This window comes from Mus pahari, chromosome 3 (genome assembly GCF_900095145.1).
Source record: "Mus pahari chromosome 3, PAHARI_EIJ_v1.1, whole genome shotgun sequence".
In the NCBI taxonomy this organism is placed as follows: Eukaryota; Metazoa; Chordata; class Mammalia; order Rodentia; family Muridae; genus Mus; species Mus pahari.
Window position 1 is genome coordinate 10,244,007 of NC_034592.1, and position 22,123 is coordinate 10,266,129.

A 22,123-nucleotide genomic window follows, 5' to 3' on the forward strand; every position below is an offset into this window, starting at 1 on the left:
GCTGAGCCATCTCACCAGCCCAATTTTTAAGTGTTTTGCTTGCATGTATGTCTGCACCATGTGCATGCCTAATACCTATGGAGGTCAGAGTATGTGTTAGATCCCTGGAACTGAAGTTATAGACAGTTGTGAGCTGCCACACAGGCACTGGGAATTGAACACAGGTTCTCTGGAAAAGCAGCCAGTGCCCTTAACTGCTGAGTCATCTCTCCATCCCCTACTCTGTTTTTTGAGATAAGATCTCTTACTGGTCTAGAGCTGGCTAAGCAGTCTAGGTTGGCTGCCAGCCCAGGGGATCCCTGCCCCTATCTTTAGCTTTGAAATTATAACAGTGCACCACCATGCTAGCTTTCTCAAGTGGTTTTGTGGACTGATTAAATGCCCTCACTGCACTTTCCATTAGACCCAAGACAGTTATGCTTTACTGAATAAGGTGAGGATGCACACTGTGATGGCTTGAATGAGAATGGCCTGCAAAGGCAGATGTTTGACTGATTGGTCCCCAGTTGGTAGAACTGTTTGGGAAGGATTAGTTGTAGCCTTATAAGAGGAGGTTTGTCATGGGTACAGACCTGAGGTTAAAGAAGACATTCCCAGTGTACTCTTGGCCTCCTGCTTGTGGATCAAGATATGAGCTCTCAGCTGTTGCTCAAACCACCTACTTCTGTGTCCTAGATCTGCCATCGTGACCTCTAACATCTGGAGCTGGAAGCCCAATTAAATTCTTAAATGCTTTCTTTTGCTAAGTTGCCTTGGTCATGCAGTTTTATTATAGCAATAGAGAGGTAAGATTCATGTATCTTTTTTCTTTTCCAAAAGGGATGAAAATGACATTAAACTCTGGAAAATTAGAGCTTTGTAACGTAGTAAGCATTACGTTTTACAATTAGGAAGGAGATTTCATCTCAAAGCTCATTTAATGTAATTTAATTTTTCATATACAAATCCTCTAGGTGGATTGGTAGGTCTTGAACTAGAGACCTAACTGCCTCTGGTTGCTGGGATTAAAGGTGTATGCCACCATATTCCACATCCATTTTCAAATGCAAAGATACGTTTACTTGGAAACCAGTTGTCGTGACACAGATCTGTAATTTTAGTACTCAGGAGGCTGAGGTAAGAGGATTGAAATTTAAAGGCTAATCTGAGCTAATAGTTCAACATCAGCCTGGACAGCATATTGAGAACTTGTTAAAAAACACTAACAAAACAAATCAAAATAAACAAAAACCCAAAACGAAACCCAAATCCCACCTCCAACAAAAAGAATAACAAGAAAACACAGCCTTCATTTTGAGTTTTTAAACTACCTCAAAACTATTAAAAATAAGTTTACAAAGGCATACCACACTGCAGTTACTTTATTCTCTTCATATAAAATTTCCATAGACCCAAGCATAGTGAAATTCACCCAACAATCATTAAGGTAATTGAATATGATTGTTAGCAGGACAGTTTATTCTATGAACTTACAAAATCTGTTTGTCAGAAATAGCGTATATGTTATAAAATATAGGAGTGCCACAGACTGTCTGAAGTTATTAAATTGCTATTAGAAATATAGTTTTGGGCTAGAGAGATGGCTCAGTGGTTAAGAGCACTGACTCCTCTTCTGAAGGTCCTGAGTTCAAATCCCAGCAACCACATGGTGGCTCACAACCATCTGTAATGAGATCTGATGCCCTCTTCTGGTGTGTCTCAAGACAGCTGCAGTGTACTTACATATAACAATAAATAAATCTTACAAAAAAAAATGTAAAGTTTTGAGATATTTTTGTTCTTTAAAGCACATACTTGGTGGAATAAAATATCCTTTTATACTCACATGATTTTAGCAGTCTGCTAGAATAAGAATTCGGCTCCTTCTGATCTACAGACATAGGACAAATTAATCCTCGAGAAAGTTGTGCTTCAGACTTAGGAGCTGAAAACATGTTTGTAGAGTCTTGATCTTTTTCTCCAACTGGTGTGAACTATTAAAAAGCAAAATTATTTGAGGTCAATGAGATGGTAAAGGTAAAGGCACTTGCTGCCTAATGGCGTGACTTCAATCCCTAGTTCTCCATGTGGTGGAAGAAGAACTGACTTGTACAAGTGTCCTTTGCTTCCACTTGTGCACCGTGGTGTACACACTACACCTACACGTGATAAAAACATTTTAAAAAGAAAATACTAAAAGCAAAAGTTAAACACAAGTAGTGTGAGCTTCATCTTCAGATGGATACAGCAGATAGATATTCTACCACCTGAATAAAAAAACTGCCAAAGCTAATCCCATCTCATGCTTGGTACTTACATCCATCCTATTTTTATTTTAAAGCAGGCTTTAAAATGTTAAGTGATAATTATGTAAAGGTAGTTTATGAGTTTTCCTTATGAAGTACTTACAAATCCCAAAGAACTGATGAGAGATAAGACTTGTCCTGGAGTTCTTGAATAATCTTGCTTAGGTTTAGACATTGATGGTGTTGTGAGAATATCCATCATATTGATGTCTATACATGCAAAGGAAAATATATGAATATATTTAAAACCTTTGCTTATTGAGTATATAAATAATCACATGTTCTGAGCTTTGTCTTTTTACGTTAGAAATTGTACCTACAGAACTGGCTGGTGTAGGATACATATATGCAGAGGCAACATTTATAAGTAATTAACTAATTGAAATCACTAAATTTTTGAGAAATAGAGATATAGCTCAATGGTGGAGTGTCTTGCCCAGCACAGCATGCATAAGGCCCAGGGTTTAAGTCTCAGGACTGGAAAAAAAGTTTTCTTGAACAGCCTTGTAGAAAGGTTGAATACAATGAAATAATCCAGAATGCTATCAGCTTTTCAAGAAACACTTGGTCACTAATTATCAGTTATTTCAGTATAAGCAATTGCCACTGCTGTTGTCTATTCACCAAAATGATGTTGTATGGCTTACAATCTCACAAACCACGCTCTGTCATTGTAAGCTATAGAGACACTACCATGGAATGGAGCTAGGAGTTTCCTCACTGCTGGCTAGTCATCACAGTACCAGAGGGTGCTAGGGGACTGCCAGGGAGGGGCGGGGATGATCAGTAACAGTTTTGTCGAGGTGCAGATGCTTACTGCTGCTAGACTAGAGGCAGACATGGCCATTGGTGCAAGAGTGCTAAGTGTGTTATGCAGGTGACTTACCACTAGTCTCACAGTGGATTTAACTCCTGCTCTGAGGGAAGGAATCCTTGTCTGATACTCTAAACTCAGTCAAAAGTTCATGGCTGGGGATGTATTAGGTCCTCGGAAGGGGGAGGTCCCTACTGCTCTTATTTTGACAAATAGATATGATGTACCCATCAAATCACCTTCAAAATAATAATGTTTATAGCCACAGATAATTGTTGCTGTTGGCTCTGGCTAGAGCAGTTTACTTTTGGAGTGCACTCAGTAAGTACAGATGCTCATATCCAATCAAAATGATAAAGGCAAGTGACTGTTGAATAATGCTCAGCATGAAGGGATATAGTTCATACTACAGCTGGCAAATGGGGTGAGACTGGTGTGGGAATTCTGACTTACAGGAATGTCTACAGTATTCTTAAATATTTTAAGCCAACTGCGATCACCTGACCAATACCTACATAAGATTAGGCCCACCAATATGATGCTGTGGGGTGAAGAGGTATTAATAAGGTTTCTCTTTCCTGAGGATCTATATGTAGTTAATGGTTTCTGGGGGAGGAAGAGACAGTTCTTTCTCTGAGGTAGTCACTGTTAAGGGCACACACTCTAGTAAATGACCCTACTATAACTAACTGGGCATTTAAGAAAACACAAAGGATATGAAAGCAACAGACGGACTGATTAGGAAGAAGGGGATCAATGGACGTGGGATGACAGCGTGAAGTATGTGTGTGTGAGTACCACTAAAATACATTAGAAATGTGTGGAAATTCACTGTTACCTGTTAGACTTAAAAATTATAAGCTCTGAAATTAGGCAAGATAATTTTTGTTATAAAGTACTGAGAAAAAGAAGTAATTTAATTCAACTATGGGCCTTTTATATCATCTAATATGTTAAGCTTAGGTCAAGAGAGAAATTAATCTATTTTATTAGCATGTTTCAATATATTTGAATGCTTAGTGACGTGGGAGTGGAACTGTTTGAAAGGATTGGAAGGATTAGGAAGTATGGCCTTGTTGGAGGAGGTGTGACCTTGATGGAGGAAGTGTGTCACTGTGGGGTGAGCGTTGAGGGTTCAAAAGCCCATGCCAGGTCTTTCTCACTCCGCGGATTAGGATGTAAAGCTCTCAGTTACAGTTCTAGTACCTGCTTGCATGCAGCCAAGCTCTCTGCTAGGATGATAATGGATCAATCCCCTGAAACTGCAAGCAAGTCCTCAGTTAGGTGCTTGCTTCTATAAGAGTTGCTTTGAGTCTCTCATAGCACTGTAACAGTGACTAAGATACTACTTTAAAATAACTCAACACTGAATTAATACTTTATTATTTTACTTAGATGAAAAAGTAAAAGTCTGTTTTATTTGATGTAAGTCTTTAAGAAATGTATTCAACCTGAAACCCCAGCTCTTGGAAGGCTGAAGCAGTAAAATTTCCATGAGTTTAAGGTCCAAGGAAGGACCTGTCTTAAAACAAAAGCATTATACTTCAAGTCTTAACATACCAATTTCATTTGTGTCACACCGATGAAACAGTTAAAAAAAAAAGGGAATAATAATCTTACATATTCTAGGCCTGCCTTACTTTATGACTAAAAATGACTTAAACATACCAATGTCATTCTTATCCATTTTTGCAGTAACTGATTAGAAGCTGGGTTTGCTGTTTACATTATAAGAAAGCTAATATAGTGAACCTATTATATATTATAGAACATCCTTAATGGAACTTCATATAGACTGCACAATTACCTCTGAATCAAGAGATGTGAAAAATCATATGAAGTGGCATTAGGATGACTATAAATACTTTCATATCAGCTTAGGTAAGACTTTTACGTAATTTAGGAATAATTGTAGACTTGTATTTTCAAACCATTATAACTTAGAGCTTACAATTTTTAGTTCCAATTTTACATTATTCTTCATATATTAAACAAACCTTTTGAAAAAGCTGGATGTGACAGCACATTCCCGTATACCTGTGCTCAGGGACAGAGGCTAGAGAGATAGGGAGACTCACAAATTCAAGGCCAGCTTGGTCTATATAATGAATTTTAGGCTAGTCAGGGCTATAGAACAAGAACATGACTGAAAAGTCCAAAAACAAGGGCTAGTAAGGTGGCTTAGTGGGTGAATGCATTTATTCCCCAAGTCTGGTGACCTGAGTTTGAACCCTGAAATCCATGTAACGGTAAGACAGAACTTATTCCACGAAGCTGTCCTCTGACCTCCACACATGCCATGTATGCCTTCATATCATGCACATAGACACAATAATAAATAAATAATTCAAAATCTAAAACAAAAAAGTCTGCCTTTTCATACAACCCTTTTGGTGTCTGTATCTGTGTTGGTAAAATGCAGATCTAGGGCCCTGGATATGCTAGGCAAGCACACTACCCCAGGGCCATGTGTTGCATTCTCTTCTCCAGCTTTCTTTCCATTTGTTTTTTAATCCTCTAAGTTAGTATGCAAAGGACTTGATTTCATCAACAACATCTTTATACATTGTGTGATATACCTTGTTCTCATTCCTTCCTGTCCCCTAGCATCTCTTCACCTCTTCCCAATGGCCTCTCTCTTCTTCATCTATACTTCTTTTTAAAAAATGTATTTAAGTGTACATGTGTGTGTGTAAGCTCAAATGCATGTGTGTGCCTGTGGAGGCCAGCAGAGAGCATCAGATCCCCTGGAGCAGGATTATAGGCAGTTGCAAGCCCCTGGAAGTCAGTGCTTAGAACTGAACTCTGGGTCTCTGCATGTGCAGCAAATGCTTTTAACTGCTGAGCCATTTCACTAATTCCTTTTGTATACTGCTGAATAGATAATTAGCTATACTTCCATATTGGTAATTTATCACCTTGCCACATTTCTATGATGAACTTAAGTAATGTCTTGTTTCAATTCATTATACAATGGTACTGCAAATCACTTTATTCACTTACACCTTGTTCTCTAGACACAGCACCTTAAAATAAATCTTAAAACATAATGACAGACTAGGAATGTAGCTTAGCTTAGTGTCAGGATGCTTGCTTAGCATACAAGAGGCCTTGTTCAGTCTCTAGTATTTAGAAATCAAAACATCGAAACCAGATATAGTTAGGGACCTACTTTTATAATCCCAGCACTTGGGAGGTGGAGGCATGAGTTCACAGATATTTTCAGCTACATAATAAGTTTGAGGACAACCAAGGCTACAAAAACCCTTACTCTACCTTCTCCCCCCCCAAAAGCCCATATAAAATTAGAGAGAATTAAAATATTCTGTCTTTTTTTTTTTTTTAAAGATTTATTTATTATTATATGTAAGTACACTGTAGCTGTCACTGTAGCTGTCTTCAGACACACCAGAAGAGGGCATCGGATTTCATTACAGATGGTTGTGAGCCACCATGTGGTTGCTGGGATTTGAATTCAGGATCTTCAGATAAGCAGTCAGTGTTCTTACCTACTGAGCCATCTCTCCATTTTGTCTTCTTAAATATACAAATTTTCTCTTGACAGCATTAAGCCAATATAAAATCTCTTTAGAAAAACTGCGCTTTTTTCTTCTCTTTTCTTTTTCTTTTTTTGTAGTTTTGTTCATAGGGCAGTGTTCCTTTGTGGTATTAATAGTGTAAGATGTTACTTTGTTGTTTTTTTTTATGCTAGCATTTTAAAAATTCCTACTCAGAAATGAACTTATTTCCATACATATAGGAATAAATTGTATCTATCAAGGCCTTGGTAGTGGCAAGATGTATCTGCATAAGTTTTAGGAATCAGCTCTGGATTATAGTTTAGCTTAGTCGGTTCATGCTTAAATATCTATCCTGTGTTAGCATTGATAAAGAGAACAATGGCTGCCAGTTCCATTTTTTAAATATCTAAGGAATTTTAAGGACCTTTGAAGATCCAAGAATGATCTTTTACTTGTTTGTTTCATCTTTTTCCTCCTCTTCCTCCTCTTTTTTTGTTCTAGGATTGGATCATTTTAAGCAAATATTATGCCAACATACCCCAAGTCTACTTTTAATGGGACAAACCCAACATCACCTACTCACTTCTAGACTATCTCAGAACAAACAACCATCACATTTTATCAAGTACAGTAAAAAAAAAAAAACTTAATGAAAGAGTCTCAAAGTTTGTTGGGTTTTTAAAAAGGCACTTACCTGCTATCATTCTTACCTCTATTCAAAGTAACTTTGGAAAGGCCAAAATCTGTCAGTTTAATATGACCCTCATTGGAAATAAGCATATTGTCTGGTTTCAAATCCCTGAATATGAAAAAACAAAAAACCAGATACTGAGAAAAGTAATTTTGATGTTAAAATACCATGTAAAGTGGGGGGAATTACAAGAGACAACTGTAGTTATTTCCTTTCAAATAAACTCTCAGAAATATCTGTTACATATTGGAATCTACAAAAATTTGTGTGGTTCAATACTAGATTTTGTTTGGCTTTATTTTTGGATATCTCATCCTTCTGCCAGTGCAAATTTATATCCACCTCTTTAAAGCAAGGCATGATTTAAGCTTTAATAGAGCAGAGCCACTTAACCTTTCTCTGATCTGATGAAAGGTGGGACCACAAACTGTATAACTGTTGTATGGTGGTATGGGAGTGGAAAGAGATTAATAATCGTTAATTAAAATGTTGTGTTTATGTTCGAAGCAATACTTAACAAAATATAGGGAGATTAAATAAGAGCTAATGCAGTCTCTAAGTATATATTACAACTGTGCTGTAGGTAAATAGGCATGTCTTGTATGTAAGCAAGTATTTTCTACATATATTAAAGATTCAAACACAATCCTCTTTAAATAACAATGTATAGAAAAGTCAGTCTTACCTATGGATGATTCCATGTCTGTGCAGGTAGTCTAAAGCCAATGCTACTTCAGAAATATATTTTATAGCCATCTCTTCATCAAAATAACCATATATATGTAGGAGAGACTTGACATCTCCACCAATAAGATATTCCATTATCTATCAAAAGAGAATTTAAAAATATTTTTGAAATATATACTGTGTAGGCATTAGTTTTATTTTGTTTAGAATAGTTACACAATAAAAGTTATTTTTATTTGTGTTATCACTTATGTACCTGAGTGATAAAAAATATTTTCTGCCCCAGCTTTCCAACTACTAGGATTATATAGGCATGCACCATTAATCCTTACTATTTTTCTGGTGAAAAATTAAACTGGTCAGTTACACAAAAGTATTAAGACTATTAGAATTATATTAGAATTACTTCTCACTTGCCAACATTTCAGTTCACAAATTTTTAGCTGGTTTCTTCTCCACTCACATTTTTTTTTTTTTTTTTTTCCGAGACAGGGTTTCTCTGTATAGCCCTGACTGTCCTGGAACTCACTTGGTAGACCAGGCTGGCCTCGAACTCAGAAATCCGCCTGCCTCTGCCTCCCGAGTGCTGGGATTAAAGGCCTGCGCCACCAGGCCCGGCACTCCACTCACCTATTTAATGTTAATATTATGAATTGTCCTGGCTAGTTTTTATGTCAACTTGACATAAGCTAGTTATCTGAGAGGAAGTAACCTCATTTGAGAAAATGCCCCAATAAGCCTATAGGGTATTTTCTTAGTGACTGATGGGGGAGGGCCCAGCACGTTGTAGGTACTGCCATCCCTGGGCTGGAAATCCTGGGTTCTATAAGAAAGCAAGATGAGCAAGCCCCAAGGAGCAAGCCAGTAAGCAGATCCCCTCCATGCCCTCCCATCAGCTTCTATCTCCAGGTTCCAGCTTTCTTCAGTGATATGTAACTTAGGACATGTAAGCCCCCAAACCCTTTCCTTCCCCCAGTTGCTTTTGGTTATGGTGTTTTATAACAGCACTACAAACCCTAAGACACATATTAATGTCTACACTCTAATAAATATGCTGTTCAGGCTAGTCTTGAACTCCTGGGTTCCACAGTCCCTCTTGCCTTGGCTTTTTTATTGCTGCAGTCACACCTGTGTGTGCTGCACACACACCTGACTAGTGTTCTATTTTTGCTGACTAATTTGATAATAAAAGTTAATATATTTTTGTTTTGTTTCAAGACAGGGTATTCTGCTGTACCCCTGGGCTGGCCTAGGACTTGCAATCCTCTTGCCTTTACCTCTCAAGTGCTGAGACTGTGGGCTTGTCCTGTGACGCCTGATTTGCCATTAAACTTAACCTGAATTGCTGAATAAGGCAGCCTTCTGCAAGTACAGAGCAATAAGACCCTAATATGTAGTATATATTTAGATTTCTATGACCATCTCAATATTGCTTTTTATAGCTTTCCTCCCACTCCCCAGTTACAAGACCACAAAACAAGTTTTTTTTGCTACATTTCTCCATTTCTCTAATCTGGAGCCTATGTCCAGTGTTTGTATATGTGCATAGTTCACAATAAAATGTTGAAGAAAACAGGTTTATTTACAGGGAGAAGCTTTTTAATTTGAGGTTTTCGGTTAGTTCCTCATGATTCCAAGTTATGAATATCGTGTAGAAGTATCAAAGTGATGCTCCCCTTTCAGTGATGGCTACCAGCAGACACTCAGAGAGGACTCTAAGTCTTTTTGAGTTGCTCTCCATCCCCCCAAACCTGGAGACTGATTGATCCCAGGCTCTAGTGGACATTAGACAAGCACACTACCACTGAGCTATATCTTTAGGCCTCTGGATCTCTAATAAAGCCCTAGATAGTGTTGACATTGTTTGTTTATGGACCACATTTATAGCACCAAGATCTAAGAATCTAAACCAATAATGAAGTTAGATGTGATAGGTAAGACACTGTCTATTATTAAATGTCTAGAATGAATGAAATAGAACTGGGGATATAGCTCTGTGGCAGGATTCTTCCCTAGCATGTGTATGGCCCGCGGTTTGAGCCCCAGTCCCACATATAAACAGCCAAAAACAACAAAGGAAATATTATAGCTGTCTAATTATTATAGTAATTCTAGCGTAAAAACAAAAAGCTCCATGTTAAATGGTAACTCACTTACTGTTGTAATAGGGACTGAAGCTACTGGATACCAAGAAGTTAAATCAGTCACAGTCATGATTTTGACATACAAACAAGCAAAATAGGGTGCTGTAAAAGCATTTGGAGACCTCAAGAAGAATTAAAGGATTAAGCAGAGGCAGACAAGCAGAAAGATAGCTTACCAACCCAGGATCATGTCTGGCTCCAGCCCCATCTGCATTCAGCTGCAAGTATATCCCCTTTCCAAACAAAGCAGTTGGGTCACCCTGACCCATCCTCCCTAGCAGACCTTAACTCTCTGTGGTCAAACACATCTCGAAACATATCCTGAAAGCAGAGGTGGTGGGCTTTTTCAGTCTGCACTAGTGCCGACTAGTTGATCCACATTCTAAACATGAACTGTCAAGGGACAAGCTCTATTTATGACCATATGCCTACGCATAACTGGGTATATATGTAATTAAAATCAGATGCATCATAGGAAATGACATGCAGAGTGGACAATAGTTTACCCAAGCTTATCAATCAAACAGAAGATTCCCCAAGTCCCTCTCCGATCAGTCAACTCCTCTTCCTCCTGGAAGACCCAGGCAGTACCGAAGTGCTTTGGAGTAGATTTCTCAGTCTGCTATTCCTGTTGAACTGCCCATTCACTGTGCCTTTGAGTAAAACTTGTTACTTGGCTATTTCTGGAGCAAGATGCCAACAACCTAGAAACGTCTGGTCCAGGCTGGTAACAACTTCTACCTTCTTTGGACATAGCATTCAAGGATATTACCTTTTATTCTGTGAAGAGCCAGATAATAAACTTTAAGCTTTGTGGGATTCTAATGCAACTATTTCACTCAGCCACTCTGACACTGCCAAAGACGATGATGACATAAACAAAAGAATGTTATTAGGTTCTAATAAAACCTTACCTCCTGACTAAAACTCCAAGTTCACTGTAATTTTCATGTATCAGAAGTCTTCTCTTGGTATTGTGTGGTATGTGCTTAGGGGCCAGAGGACGTTAGAAATACTATTGGATCACTGTCTTTATTCTCTGTGAGAAGGTCTCTCTTACCGAATCTGGAGCAGCAAACTTTAGCAATCTTGTGTCTTTGTGACCCGATAACACTGGTATTACCAGGTTGTTTATGATCACATTTGTAGGTCCTCATGGGTATGCAGCAGGAACTCTTATCCACTGAGCCATCCCAACTTCAAACAGTAGTCTTTAACATTTTCCCCCCACTCCTGTACATTTTTAAAAGCAAGGTCTTCTGTCTTCAGGGTAGCCTCAAACTTCTTTTGTAGCTAAGGATAACCTGTAACTCCTAACCTTCTAGCCTCCACCTCCTCAGTGCTGGGATTAAATGTGTATACTACCATACCAAGTTTATTTGGTGCTGGAGACTAAACCCAAAGCTTAAAAAACAAACAAACAAAAACGAAAAAGGATTACAAATCTTCTTAGCTTGGTCATGGGTCACAGTGGTTTGTAAACACTGGCTTACAAGATGGAAAATCAATTTCTCTTATATTTCATATTCATTTTCTATAATGTATCACCCTAAAGAACAGAGTGCTATTTGAGTTTTCTAATCTAGACATTTTTTGAAGGTGCCCTCCCTAACACCCCCCCCCCCCCCGTCTCTAGGTAGGGTCTTCTATATAGCACCAGCTGGCCTAGAACTTGCCATCTTCCTTCTTCTGCCTTCTAAGTGCTGATATTATAGATCTGTGCCATCTTGCACAGCTTTTAACTTTGCTTTGGAGGTGAATACCCAAACTTGCACCCTCACACCAAAATTACTTCCCTAGAATCAACAGGTGTCATCTTCAGCATTGAAGTTCATTACCACCTAGCACTGAAATTCACCTGACTAGAGAAAACAGAACCAGACAAAGACCTGAAACAGTTTCATTAACAATATAATCACCAAAGGAATGGTCAAATTCATGACCAAATACTGGAATTCCATGTTGTCAAAAGGATTCTATGTTGTCTGCTGCCTTCAGAGAAAACAGACAGGGCTTACTGTATGATTCTATTCACCATTCATCTGAACTGTGGCTTGTTAAAAAATAACAAGAAAATAAAATTGCCTTGTAAATTCATCTTGGTGTAGTAAAAAAGTGCTCAGCACTATGCTACAAAACCTTCTTCCTTTCCAAAATTTCTATCTTATTAGATCTTTATACCATATTAACACCAGTCTAAATATACTTGAAGGTTTATTAAAGATTGGAATGGAATAAATCATCAGGTACCAGGCAAATTCTTAGAACAAGTATCATTTTTATAATTTGCCTAAAGTATTTAGATGAGGTATACTTTAAATTAGTAGGCTTTGATAAAGCACATTATTCTCCAAAATGTCAATAGATCGCAAACAATCAGTTGAAGGTTGTTAACAGGAGAAAAGATTAAAATCCTCAAAGTAAAGGGAAGTCTGCCCTCAGATGGCTTGCAGAAATGGCAGCATTAATCCTTCATCAGTCTCTAGAGTAACAACAATCTGTCTACCTTGTAGTTTGGATTTGCCACCTACTAACAGTTAATGGTCAGATTCCTTAAAAATGGATCTCCTGCCCCCTCCCCTCTCTATATGTATAACCACAACCTATTTGCTCTTTTTCTCATTTAAACAACATGTAAGTAGGTCAAGATCATTAAGCACCAAAGTAGGAATTCATATGCAAATATGCTTAACACACATACTATGCTCTAGATCACTGGGTTCAGTGACTATTGAGTCAAGAGAGTACAAAGCTGTTCACTCACCAAGTAGATGTTGCTTGCTGACTGCAGTGAGTAATACAGATGCACAACAAAAGGGCTTTTGCTTAGTGCCAGGGCATCTCTCTCAGCTTGTACCTGATGAGTCATATTTTTATTGATCATATCTGCCTTTTTGACAACCTATGATAGATAACATGACAAGAGACACATTTACTCTCATTAAAAAATGTCCAGAAGTTTCAAAGTCGACATCATAAAAACCCTAAGAAAGAAAATATACAGATGTCATTTAGATCTGACTGACATCAGGAAACTGCCAGAAAAATATTTCAGATGGTGAAACAAGTTAAAAAACGTTTTCAAGAAAGCACTGTTTGTGTTGGAATTTGGCAAAGTACCATGTACTTCAGAAAGAAAATGAATTAACGCCTGACTGATCTGTATGTTTGTATGAAAATTTTATTGTAACAAAGTCAAAAGATAATGTTCCTAATAAGCCCACCCAATAACTAGATAGTTAAGTAAATATCAATACATGTTTACATGTAAACATACACATATATTTTAGCTTCTCATTCTTAGGAACAGAGTAAAAATGTCAGGGGCTGGAAAGATGGTTCAGTAGTTAAGAGTATGTATTACTCTGCCAGAAGATCCAAGTTCTTCTTCTCAGCACCCACATTAGGAGGCTAACATCTGCCTGTGACTCCTGATCCAAGAAATCTAGAACACTTTGACCTCCACACATGTGACACACACTCACATATATATTGTCACTCTTTGATAGATGGGAATAAAGTAAAAATGTTGGGGGCTGGATTCAGACTGCTGAATGCTTAAAATAACTTGCTCTTATAGAGGACCTGAATTTAGTTCCCTGCACCCTATAGTGTCTCACAACCATTTGTAACTCTAGTTCCAGGGAATCCAACATCCTCTTAGAGCCTCCTTGTGTACTAGATATACACATGGTGCATATATATATATATATATATATATATATATATATATATATATATATATATATATATATATATATATATATATAGTCAGCCAAAATGCTAATACATAAAGAAATCTACCCCATTTTTAAGGTTAGAAATCTGTTTATTTCATGAATGATGAGAACTGGTCATTCTGGCAGAAGACTGTAATATCAGTATTTGGGAGGCTGAGGCAAGTCTGGACCACAGAATAAGATTTTAATCTTAAAAAAAAAACAAAAAAACCACAAATTAAATTCTGCTTTACAGAAATATCTGAACTATATCACCATCCTTATGTATCTAAGGCTGGCTTTGGATTTAATAAACAGCTGAGGCTGCCCTTGAACTCTCAATTCTACCACATTCACCTCACAAGTGTTGGGAGTATAGGTGTGTGCCATCCTATCCGGCCAAATTACACCTTTTAAGTTTCAAGGTAAACTAGCTAAGAAACAAAACTATATGCTAAAATTGGAGCATTAAATGACATAGTAACACTGGGATTAAATAATTCTCAAAGAATTAGCGAAAATATATTTAAAAAAAAAATACTGCAATTCTTCCCCTCACCTCTTGCCACCTACAACAAACAGTAGAGCTGGTCCCAAGGCCATGAGAGCCCTGGGTAGCACAACAGAGCTGGCCCTGGTGCTGTGGGAAGGGTGAGCCAGCTCAGAGGGCATGAGAATGAGAGAGGTGGCTCTATTCTCTTGCCAGTCTGGGCAGTAGTTGAGCTATCTAATACTTGGGGCAGTGCTGGAGAGTCTGTCCTGGTGGTGTGGGTGTTGGAGAGCTGCTGGGCTAACCAGCTAAGCTACCACCCAAATCTGGATTTTGAGTTGTCTCACCCCAACATCTAAACCACCTATGAACTGCTGTAGCATATGAAGGGGCTGGTCTTACAGATTCAAAGCTGCAGGATTTCCATGACACAGGGCAACAACAGGATATCCAAGAGGGGTTCTGGTGAAGATCCAATATTGTTAGTGTAGCAGAAGCCAGAGGCCTTGAAATGAACATTTGCAAGAAGTATGGAAAAAGGGTGTACTGTGGGACACACACACTACAGCTTCCACAATGAGATTTTGTTTCTTTTGTTTGTTTTCTTTTGGAGGGTTGGTGCAATGATGGGAGGTGGGTATAAAGGGATGGGGAGAGGAATATGGGGTTGGCATGCATGAGGAGAAACTCATAAAGAACCAATAAAATATGCTGGAATGCTTATTACTACTATAAGAAAGACACTCATTATTTAATAAAATGATAAATACATGACACATTTTAGCTTTACCTCCTTTCCTTAAAAAAAACAAAAACAAAAACAAAAACAAAAAAACCAAGGGAAAGACTAGGGATGTAGATCAGCCATAGATCACTAATCTAATAGCGGCAAGGCCCTAGGTCTCTCTTTCCCAGCAATGAAGAGAGATTAACAAATCAAGCCAACAACATGATTCTACCTGTTATCTCACTGGCAGAAGCTCTATGAAGCTTATTAGGTGGTGCCAAGGTACCCAAAATATTTACAGGAGAGATTAACTGGTGTTTTCATAACAACAATAAATGATTGCTTGAGGTGTTAGAGAAGGAAAAGCAAATATTTCAGCAACATACAAAGTAACAATTTCAGTGAGTTGAGTCTGGAAAATCAGAGGTTTCCAGGGAATTAAGTAAACCTCAAAACAAAACAATGGCTGAAAAGCAGAGAAAGGTGGAATAAAAGCAGTTAAGAAGGAACCAGAATAAACTTAAGTCCTGAGGTGTGAAAATAAGTCATGGCTTTGAGGGACCAGTTAGCTGCCTGGATGTTGCTTTAACATAGGTTATGTGGAAGATAAAAGTAGAGATCAAGGGTCAAAAATTGGGAATATGACTGACTTTTTAAGGACTCTGGATTTTGGCCTGCAAACTGCAACCTAAAGAATAGGTTAAAAGTAAAGTTAATGATTCTAGTTTGGAAACTACTTCAACCAACTAAGTATAGAAATTAAGGCCTGATGAGCCTCAAACCACCAGGCAAAGGGAAAAGGAAGAGGAGGAGGAAGAGGAAGAAAAAGAGGAAGAGAAGGAGAAGGAGAAGAAGAAGAAGAAGAAGAAGAAGACACTAAAGACCATACACTGTATGATTCCATTTATTTGAAATATCCAGAAAAGGTAATCTTGTAGAAATAGAAGGTGAGTTGGTACATAGGGCATGTTGGTACATGCCTGTAATCTCTTCACTTAGGGAATGGAGCTATACTTATCAGTAATTTAAGGCTAGTCATGCTCAGCTCCATCATATGTCTGAGGCTATTTGGGACTGTCAAAGAGAGAGACAGAGGGTTAGTAGTTACCCCCTGACATATTAAGGGAAGAGGTACTGTGAGTAGGCAAAAAGGTCATTTTTTGGGCTATGGAACTATTCCTTAAAAACTGGTTTTCAATACTATTTAATTTACAAAAATCATCACTGAACAAATAAGTGGGGAGAAATTCACCTGTGAATGAAAAAAGCAAAACAAAACAAAAACAAACAAAAGAATGTTTTTCCAGAGGAACAACAGGATCAGTCAAAGGGTATGTGGTGCATAGATGAACTCTTATATATAAGAGCAACTCAAGTTGCTAGCCTGAAGGGTAGAGATGACATTGGTACTCTTAAAGGGAAAGAAGCAAAGCAGGAGGGTCATTTAGGTAGTCAGGTGACGGGGCTGCTTATCTTTTTTTTTTTTTTAAGAGCGCTGAACACACCTTTATTCAAGTAGAAGTACATAAGCACGTTCCAAACCCAAATGCATACGTTTGATTTTTACAGATTCTGCTACTTAGGGATGAATCAAATCCTCTGCCTCAGTCACCAGAAGTGACTATTGGTCTCTATAAGTAAGAATATACATGTTTGACAGGGACAAAAAAAAAAAAAAAACATGCATTTTTCATTTGCTTTTACATTTAGATCAATTTGATATATGTTGATTTTCTTGCCCTGATGAGACACTATGCTTACTGATGGCAAAGAAGTAAAATACAGTGGTGGGAGTATCCTAGAGGTTAGCCACTAGATTTACAGTGAGCAGCATATTTTATATACTGGTTGAGGATCTCTAGTGAACATTATGACATCTGAACTATGAAAGCTTCAACTGCTTGACTGACAACTAGATTTTAATAACACTTTTCTTATTCACAAGATGTTACGAATTTTAAGATGAAAAAAACTGCTTTGACATCATGTAAAGAATCATGAACTCTATGTAGTATAGGGGGCTGCTTATCTTAACTGTGTGCTATTCTCCAAGCACTGGGTACCAGGAATCTGAACCAGTCAGTAGCCTCCTTTGTCATGTTTACTCATTACTACAAAGTAGTAATGAGAAGCAAGGGTGGCTAGAACAATTTTAAGCGAACACTGACTGTTTTTCCGATCACACGTAGATAAGAAACGCTTGATTTAGGACACACTTCTTTCTACTTGCTCTATAAATGAACTTACAGCTTACATATCACTATGGAAATCTTGAGAAGCAAAAATTTTGGTTTTACATCACTTGCTCCTGCTTAATAAACTATTATCAAAGAGTTGGAATTAAAACATCATTGGAAAGTGACTATTACAAACGTAATCAAAGTATCAAACTTAATCCAGGTGAAGCTCAAATTAGTAAAAAAGCAAAATAAACTCGAAATCCAGGTGATACATTAAATAACACAATTAAAAACTTTCACAATATAAATTTTGTCACAGAAAATTCGAATATAATGCAGCTTCTTTTTGGTAAGAGAGGGATATGAACTGTCTACAAACCAATCCTGTTTGTGATAGCAAGATTTCGGCTATTATGTATGTCAAACAAGGAAAACATAACCAACAAATACTTAAGGCCTTTTGATTTGAAACATGACTCACGAATCATGGCTGTGGCTTCACGCCTCTGCCTTCAGTCGCAGTTTTCTCATTTGTTAACAATGGCCAGGACACAGTTGGGTAAGTTTTGCTATTTTCACTGGGTTAATGATTCTCAGGATACAGAGAAGGGCAGGGCAAGGGAAGGACAGACACCTGCTCACTGCAGTCTGCCCAAACGCCAACAGTCAACAAGCAGGACTGTGCAGACTTCTGTAAGCCGGGCATTCCAGGCTAGTGGTCCAGCAGCCCCAGAATTTGTTCAACAACGCAAAGGGGAGGTCCGCAAGGGAGGACCATTTAAGACCTTCACGCTTCTGACTGCCTACCTTCACTGCGTACAACTTGCCGCCTTTCTGTCCCAGGTACACTTTCCCGAATGCACCACGGCTAATGGGCTTCACTATGGTGAACTCCTCAATGGAGGGTGGTCTTGGTACCGGGATCCTACTCACGCACTCCTCTATCGCCGCACCTCCTTCATTCTCCTCACTTCCCGAGGCGGACTCCATGGCTGTACAGCTCGCACTGCAGCAGCAACTCCCGCCAGATAGATTCAAAAAGGTTTCGCCCAAGCCCAACGCCTCCCGTGACGTCACCGCGCGTCTGCGCTCTGCCGGCTCCCTTTAAGGAGGCATCGCCGGGTGGGGGCCGGCGGCACTGTTGGGCGGAGTCTGAGGGGCGCTGGGCGGAGCCGGCGGCGCTGCCGGAAGGAGCGCTGGGCGGGGCTCAGCCGCGGAGACAGTGGCTTTTTGTGACGAGGCAGTGCATTCACTGGCTAACGAGCAAGGCACTAAGACTTTAATGCAGATCTAGTCTGGTGGGCTCCTTCCGAGTCTCAGTCAAGATCTGCAGTTCTCCCTCCCTCCGCGTGAGCTAGAAGCCAGGCCGACTGTTAAGCAATGGCTAGGGATGATGTGTGGAAGCTAGCGAAGTCACAGAATGTGGAGAACCTGGGTGAGCGCTAAGCGCGTGTGACCGCGTACTGAATCCAGAAACAGACTAGGAGCGACTAGAAGAAGATCCAATTTATTGTGGTGGTGTTGGTGGGGACCTCGAAAAACAACCCCAAAGTGAAAACAGTACCCGGAAGAGGCGAGGCGCTGACGGGTTGGGGCGGGGTGAACGTGGAGGCTTGCTCCGGAAGCACTGTTTCGGTACCTATGGTCTTCCGGGGCAGATGTCGTCGTAGCAGCTGTCGGGTGGGGAAGCCATTTTTTCTTTTCTGGGAGGAGTAAGGGAGAAACTGGGAGAAAAGCAGAAAGAAATAAAGAGAAAATAAAAGGGCTCAGCCCCTTTCCTCTGAGCTGAAGCTAGGAAGCAGTTCCGGCTGGCGGGTAAGGTCTCGAGGGCCCGGAGATGTTCTCCCTGTCGAGCACTGTGCAGCCTCAGGTGAGCCCAGCATTCAGGCGTTTTTTTGCGTCCCTTTTGCGACTTTTTTTTGCTAATGCTGTAGTAGAATCGCTGTTTCTGAAGCAAATTAGTGAGGGAAGCGACGAACCCAGTTTGAGTCGCAGGCTGAAAAGTAGATCGGGGGACAATGCTGAGACGACCTGACACTAACCGTGGTGGACATCACATAGCTTATCCAATGGCTTGCACAGAATTTCTGTTGAGAAGGGATTGTTTAGGGTTGGACAGTCTGAGATGGGGATTTGTGAAATCTGCGAGAAAGGTAAAGAAGACAGTGTTCTTTCCATCCATTTCTGATTACCCGTTTTTCCTTTCAAGCTGAATTTAGTTCAAACATACTCTAATAATTTGAATAACATCACAATTTCTTTCTGGGCATAATTAACTTGTGCACATTTTTAAATCATTAGGTTCTTGCAATTAAATTTTAAATACTTTTTTTAAATCAGGACCCAAATTATGTTAATTTTTTCCTTGTTTCATTAAAATTTGTTTTCTTTTGGGGGGAGGGTGATAATGTTTAATTAATTAATTAATTATATTTTATTCTTTGAGGCAAGTTTTCATTGTCTATCTTTGCTGACCTAGTCATCACTATGTCCAGGCTGGCCTCCGAAGTGTTGGGATCATGGCTCCCACCACCATCATACCAGATGCACCATCAACTTGTCTTGAGAATATGATTATTCCTTGGGATGCAGAGGCAGGCAGAGAGTCTAGAGATGTTACATAGTGAGACTTGGAGACTTGTCTCAAAAGACCACCCCCCCCCCAAATGTTCTTTAAATCTTACTACCTGCCCTTTTTTTTTTTGAGTTCTTATGGTATTGGCGGACTAATGGAGAAAGGCATTGCTACTTAGGCAGCAAGCGAACAAAGCAAATGTGGACTTCTCCTAGTCACTGGAAATAAAGATGAACAATAAACGGAAATTTCAGGCAGACAGAAAAATATAAATAAAAAATCCTGTGAGGAACAAAAGTCAGGCCCATGTGTCAAGAACAGAGTGGTTAAAGGGAGCAGTGTCAGAGATGAGGTTGGAGAGGAGCCTTGAGGCAGTTACAGATTCGATTCATTTTATTTCCGTGACCAGGTTTTCATTTGGAGGCTTGCTCTGGCTTCTTGTGTGGAGAATATGAGAGGGCAAAAGTGTAAGTGTTCTAGATTTAAGGATGCTGTTGCTCTGATGTAGGAAAGGCATTCAGTAATTATGGAAAAGACATTGCTTTGTCTAGTGTGGCACCTCTAATTCCAGACTTGGTGAGAGGGACAAGAGGATTAGGATTTGGCGGCCAACCTATCTCAGAAAAATTAAAGTAGAAAAGAAAAGAAGTAATAGAATTTCCCTCAGTTTAAATAGGAGAGATGGTGGAAAGTGATATTTCTGTGTTGGTCAGCTTGATACAAGAAAATGCTGTTTTTTAGGATGACAGTGTCTGGGGAAGTTTTAGTAATTAAAAATGTCTAATAGAGACTATTGAATATAATATTAATTTATATGAAGAAGGCATGATGATAGTATACTATCATGAGGTAGACAACATAATATGGTAGAAGAGCAAAAGAACAAGGGGGAAACCCACTCTGGTGGCGAAAGGACTGGACTTCCATGGCTTAAATACTTGCTTCTTGTGGGTTTTGTACAACCCTGTGTAGCATGGAGCAGTTTATAGTTCTGTGCTACCCTTCCTAGCTAATCACCCTCCACCTCTTACTGCTGTTATAATGGAAACTGAATTAAGCATAAATTTTAAAGGGACTCTGCCTTCACAGCAAGAAGTATAACACTGGCTAATTTTAGTGTCGGGTTGAATTAGTTAAATTATTAGACTTGGTTTATAATCAGAGCCCATTATTTTATTCACTTAACAAAAATGCCTATTTAGCATTCTCTATTCACACTTGTCATGGGTTGCAACATAGAATACTAAAGAAGAAAAAAATTCTTGCCATAAGGAGTTTATCTTTTAGTTGGATAATATGGTATGACAAAAATTCTTAATTTTTGTAGTCTTCCTCGTACTAAGCTTCTGTTATATTCTTAAAATTTCTTGAGTTATGAAGCTTATGATTTCATAAACTCCATGGATTACATTTGTGTTTGTCCTAATGTAACTTGAATCTGCAAATAGTCCTGGAATAGGACTAGTCAGACCAGATAATTTCATCATCCTGTAATTCCCACTCTTGGAGGCAGTAGTTGTCTGAGCTGCTGGATGGTGAGTTCCTGTGCAGAAAGAAGGGTTTTACATTGTAACTCCATAGAGGGTGTCCTCCACTGGGTGTTCTTTCCAGGCCTTGCCCTATGTACTTCTTTTCATATGTTCTTATGACTGGTAAATGTAAGTAAAGGGTTTTCAAGTGTTCTTTGAGCCATTTGTAACACACAGGGAATGAAAGGGCATGTTTTGAAGTGAGGTAATATAAAAACCAAACTGTAGAAGATTTACATGTTCTACAAGTGTTAGATTTTAAGCAGAAGCATAATCTAGCCGACTTCCATGATGATTACTTTTATCTCTTGCTGGTAGTGTGTTACAGCTGGGCAAGGGCAGAAACAGATTAGGTAGTGGGGTTTAGAGCAAGATGGTGGCAATGGGGAAGTTCAACAATCAGAAAATTCTTGGTGTGAACTTTTGCTTTTAATGTTTGTGAAGCCTTTCTGTGGACGTGCCTTTTATTTTGCCCCTTCCCTAATAGTTGTTTTCTCCAGCTTTTTCCCATTTGTTTTGAATTTATGTGGAAAAAAATTGTCTTATTGGTGTGCATCATTTGTCAAATTACGTCCTTAGAATAAATTCCTAGAAAGTAGACTTTAGAGAATGAAAGTATATGTATTTCAAATTAATTAATTTTGTGACAGTCAGTGTGTAGTCCTCCTGACTGGCCTTGAACTTTATATAGACCAAGCTAGCATTGAATTCAGAGATCTGCCTTGTCTTCCTCCGCATTGCTGTGATAAAAAGTGTGTACC

At 38.9% G+C, this 22,123-nt stretch overlaps 2 protein-coding genes across 2 annotated transcripts in view; one reads left to right on the top strand and one right to left on the bottom strand.

Annotated features, from left to right (window-relative positions):
* Mastl (microtubule associated serine/threonine kinase like) overlaps window positions 1-18,412 on the bottom strand; it is a 41,184-nt gene extending 22,772 nt beyond the window's left edge. Inside the window, exons 1-6 of the mRNA XM_021193310.1 lie at window positions 18,066-18,412; window positions 12,907-13,044; window positions 7,997-8,136; window positions 7,331-7,419; window positions 2,389-2,495; window positions 1,826-1,973 (exon numbers count right to left, since the gene is read on the bottom strand). Coding sequence (XP_021048969.1) covers window positions 1,826-1,973; window positions 2,389-2,495; window positions 7,331-7,419; window positions 7,997-8,136; window positions 12,907-13,044; window positions 18,066-18,248 — 805 coding nt within the window. The 5' untranslated portion in view covers window positions 18,249-18,412. The remainder of the gene's footprint in view (window positions 1-1,825; window positions 1,974-2,388; window positions 2,496-7,330; window positions 7,420-7,996; window positions 8,137-12,906; window positions 13,045-18,065) is intronic.
* A 493-nt stretch (window positions 18,413-18,905) lies between these two features.
* Yme1l1 (YME1 like 1 ATPase) overlaps window positions 18,906-22,123 on the top strand; it is a 37,065-nt gene continuing 33,847 nt past the window's right edge. Inside the window, exon 1 of the mRNA XM_021192610.2 lies at window positions 18,906-19,128. Coding sequence (XP_021048269.1) covers window positions 19,096-19,128 — 33 coding nt within the window. The 5' untranslated portion in view covers window positions 18,906-19,095. The remainder of the gene's footprint in view (window positions 19,129-22,123) is intronic.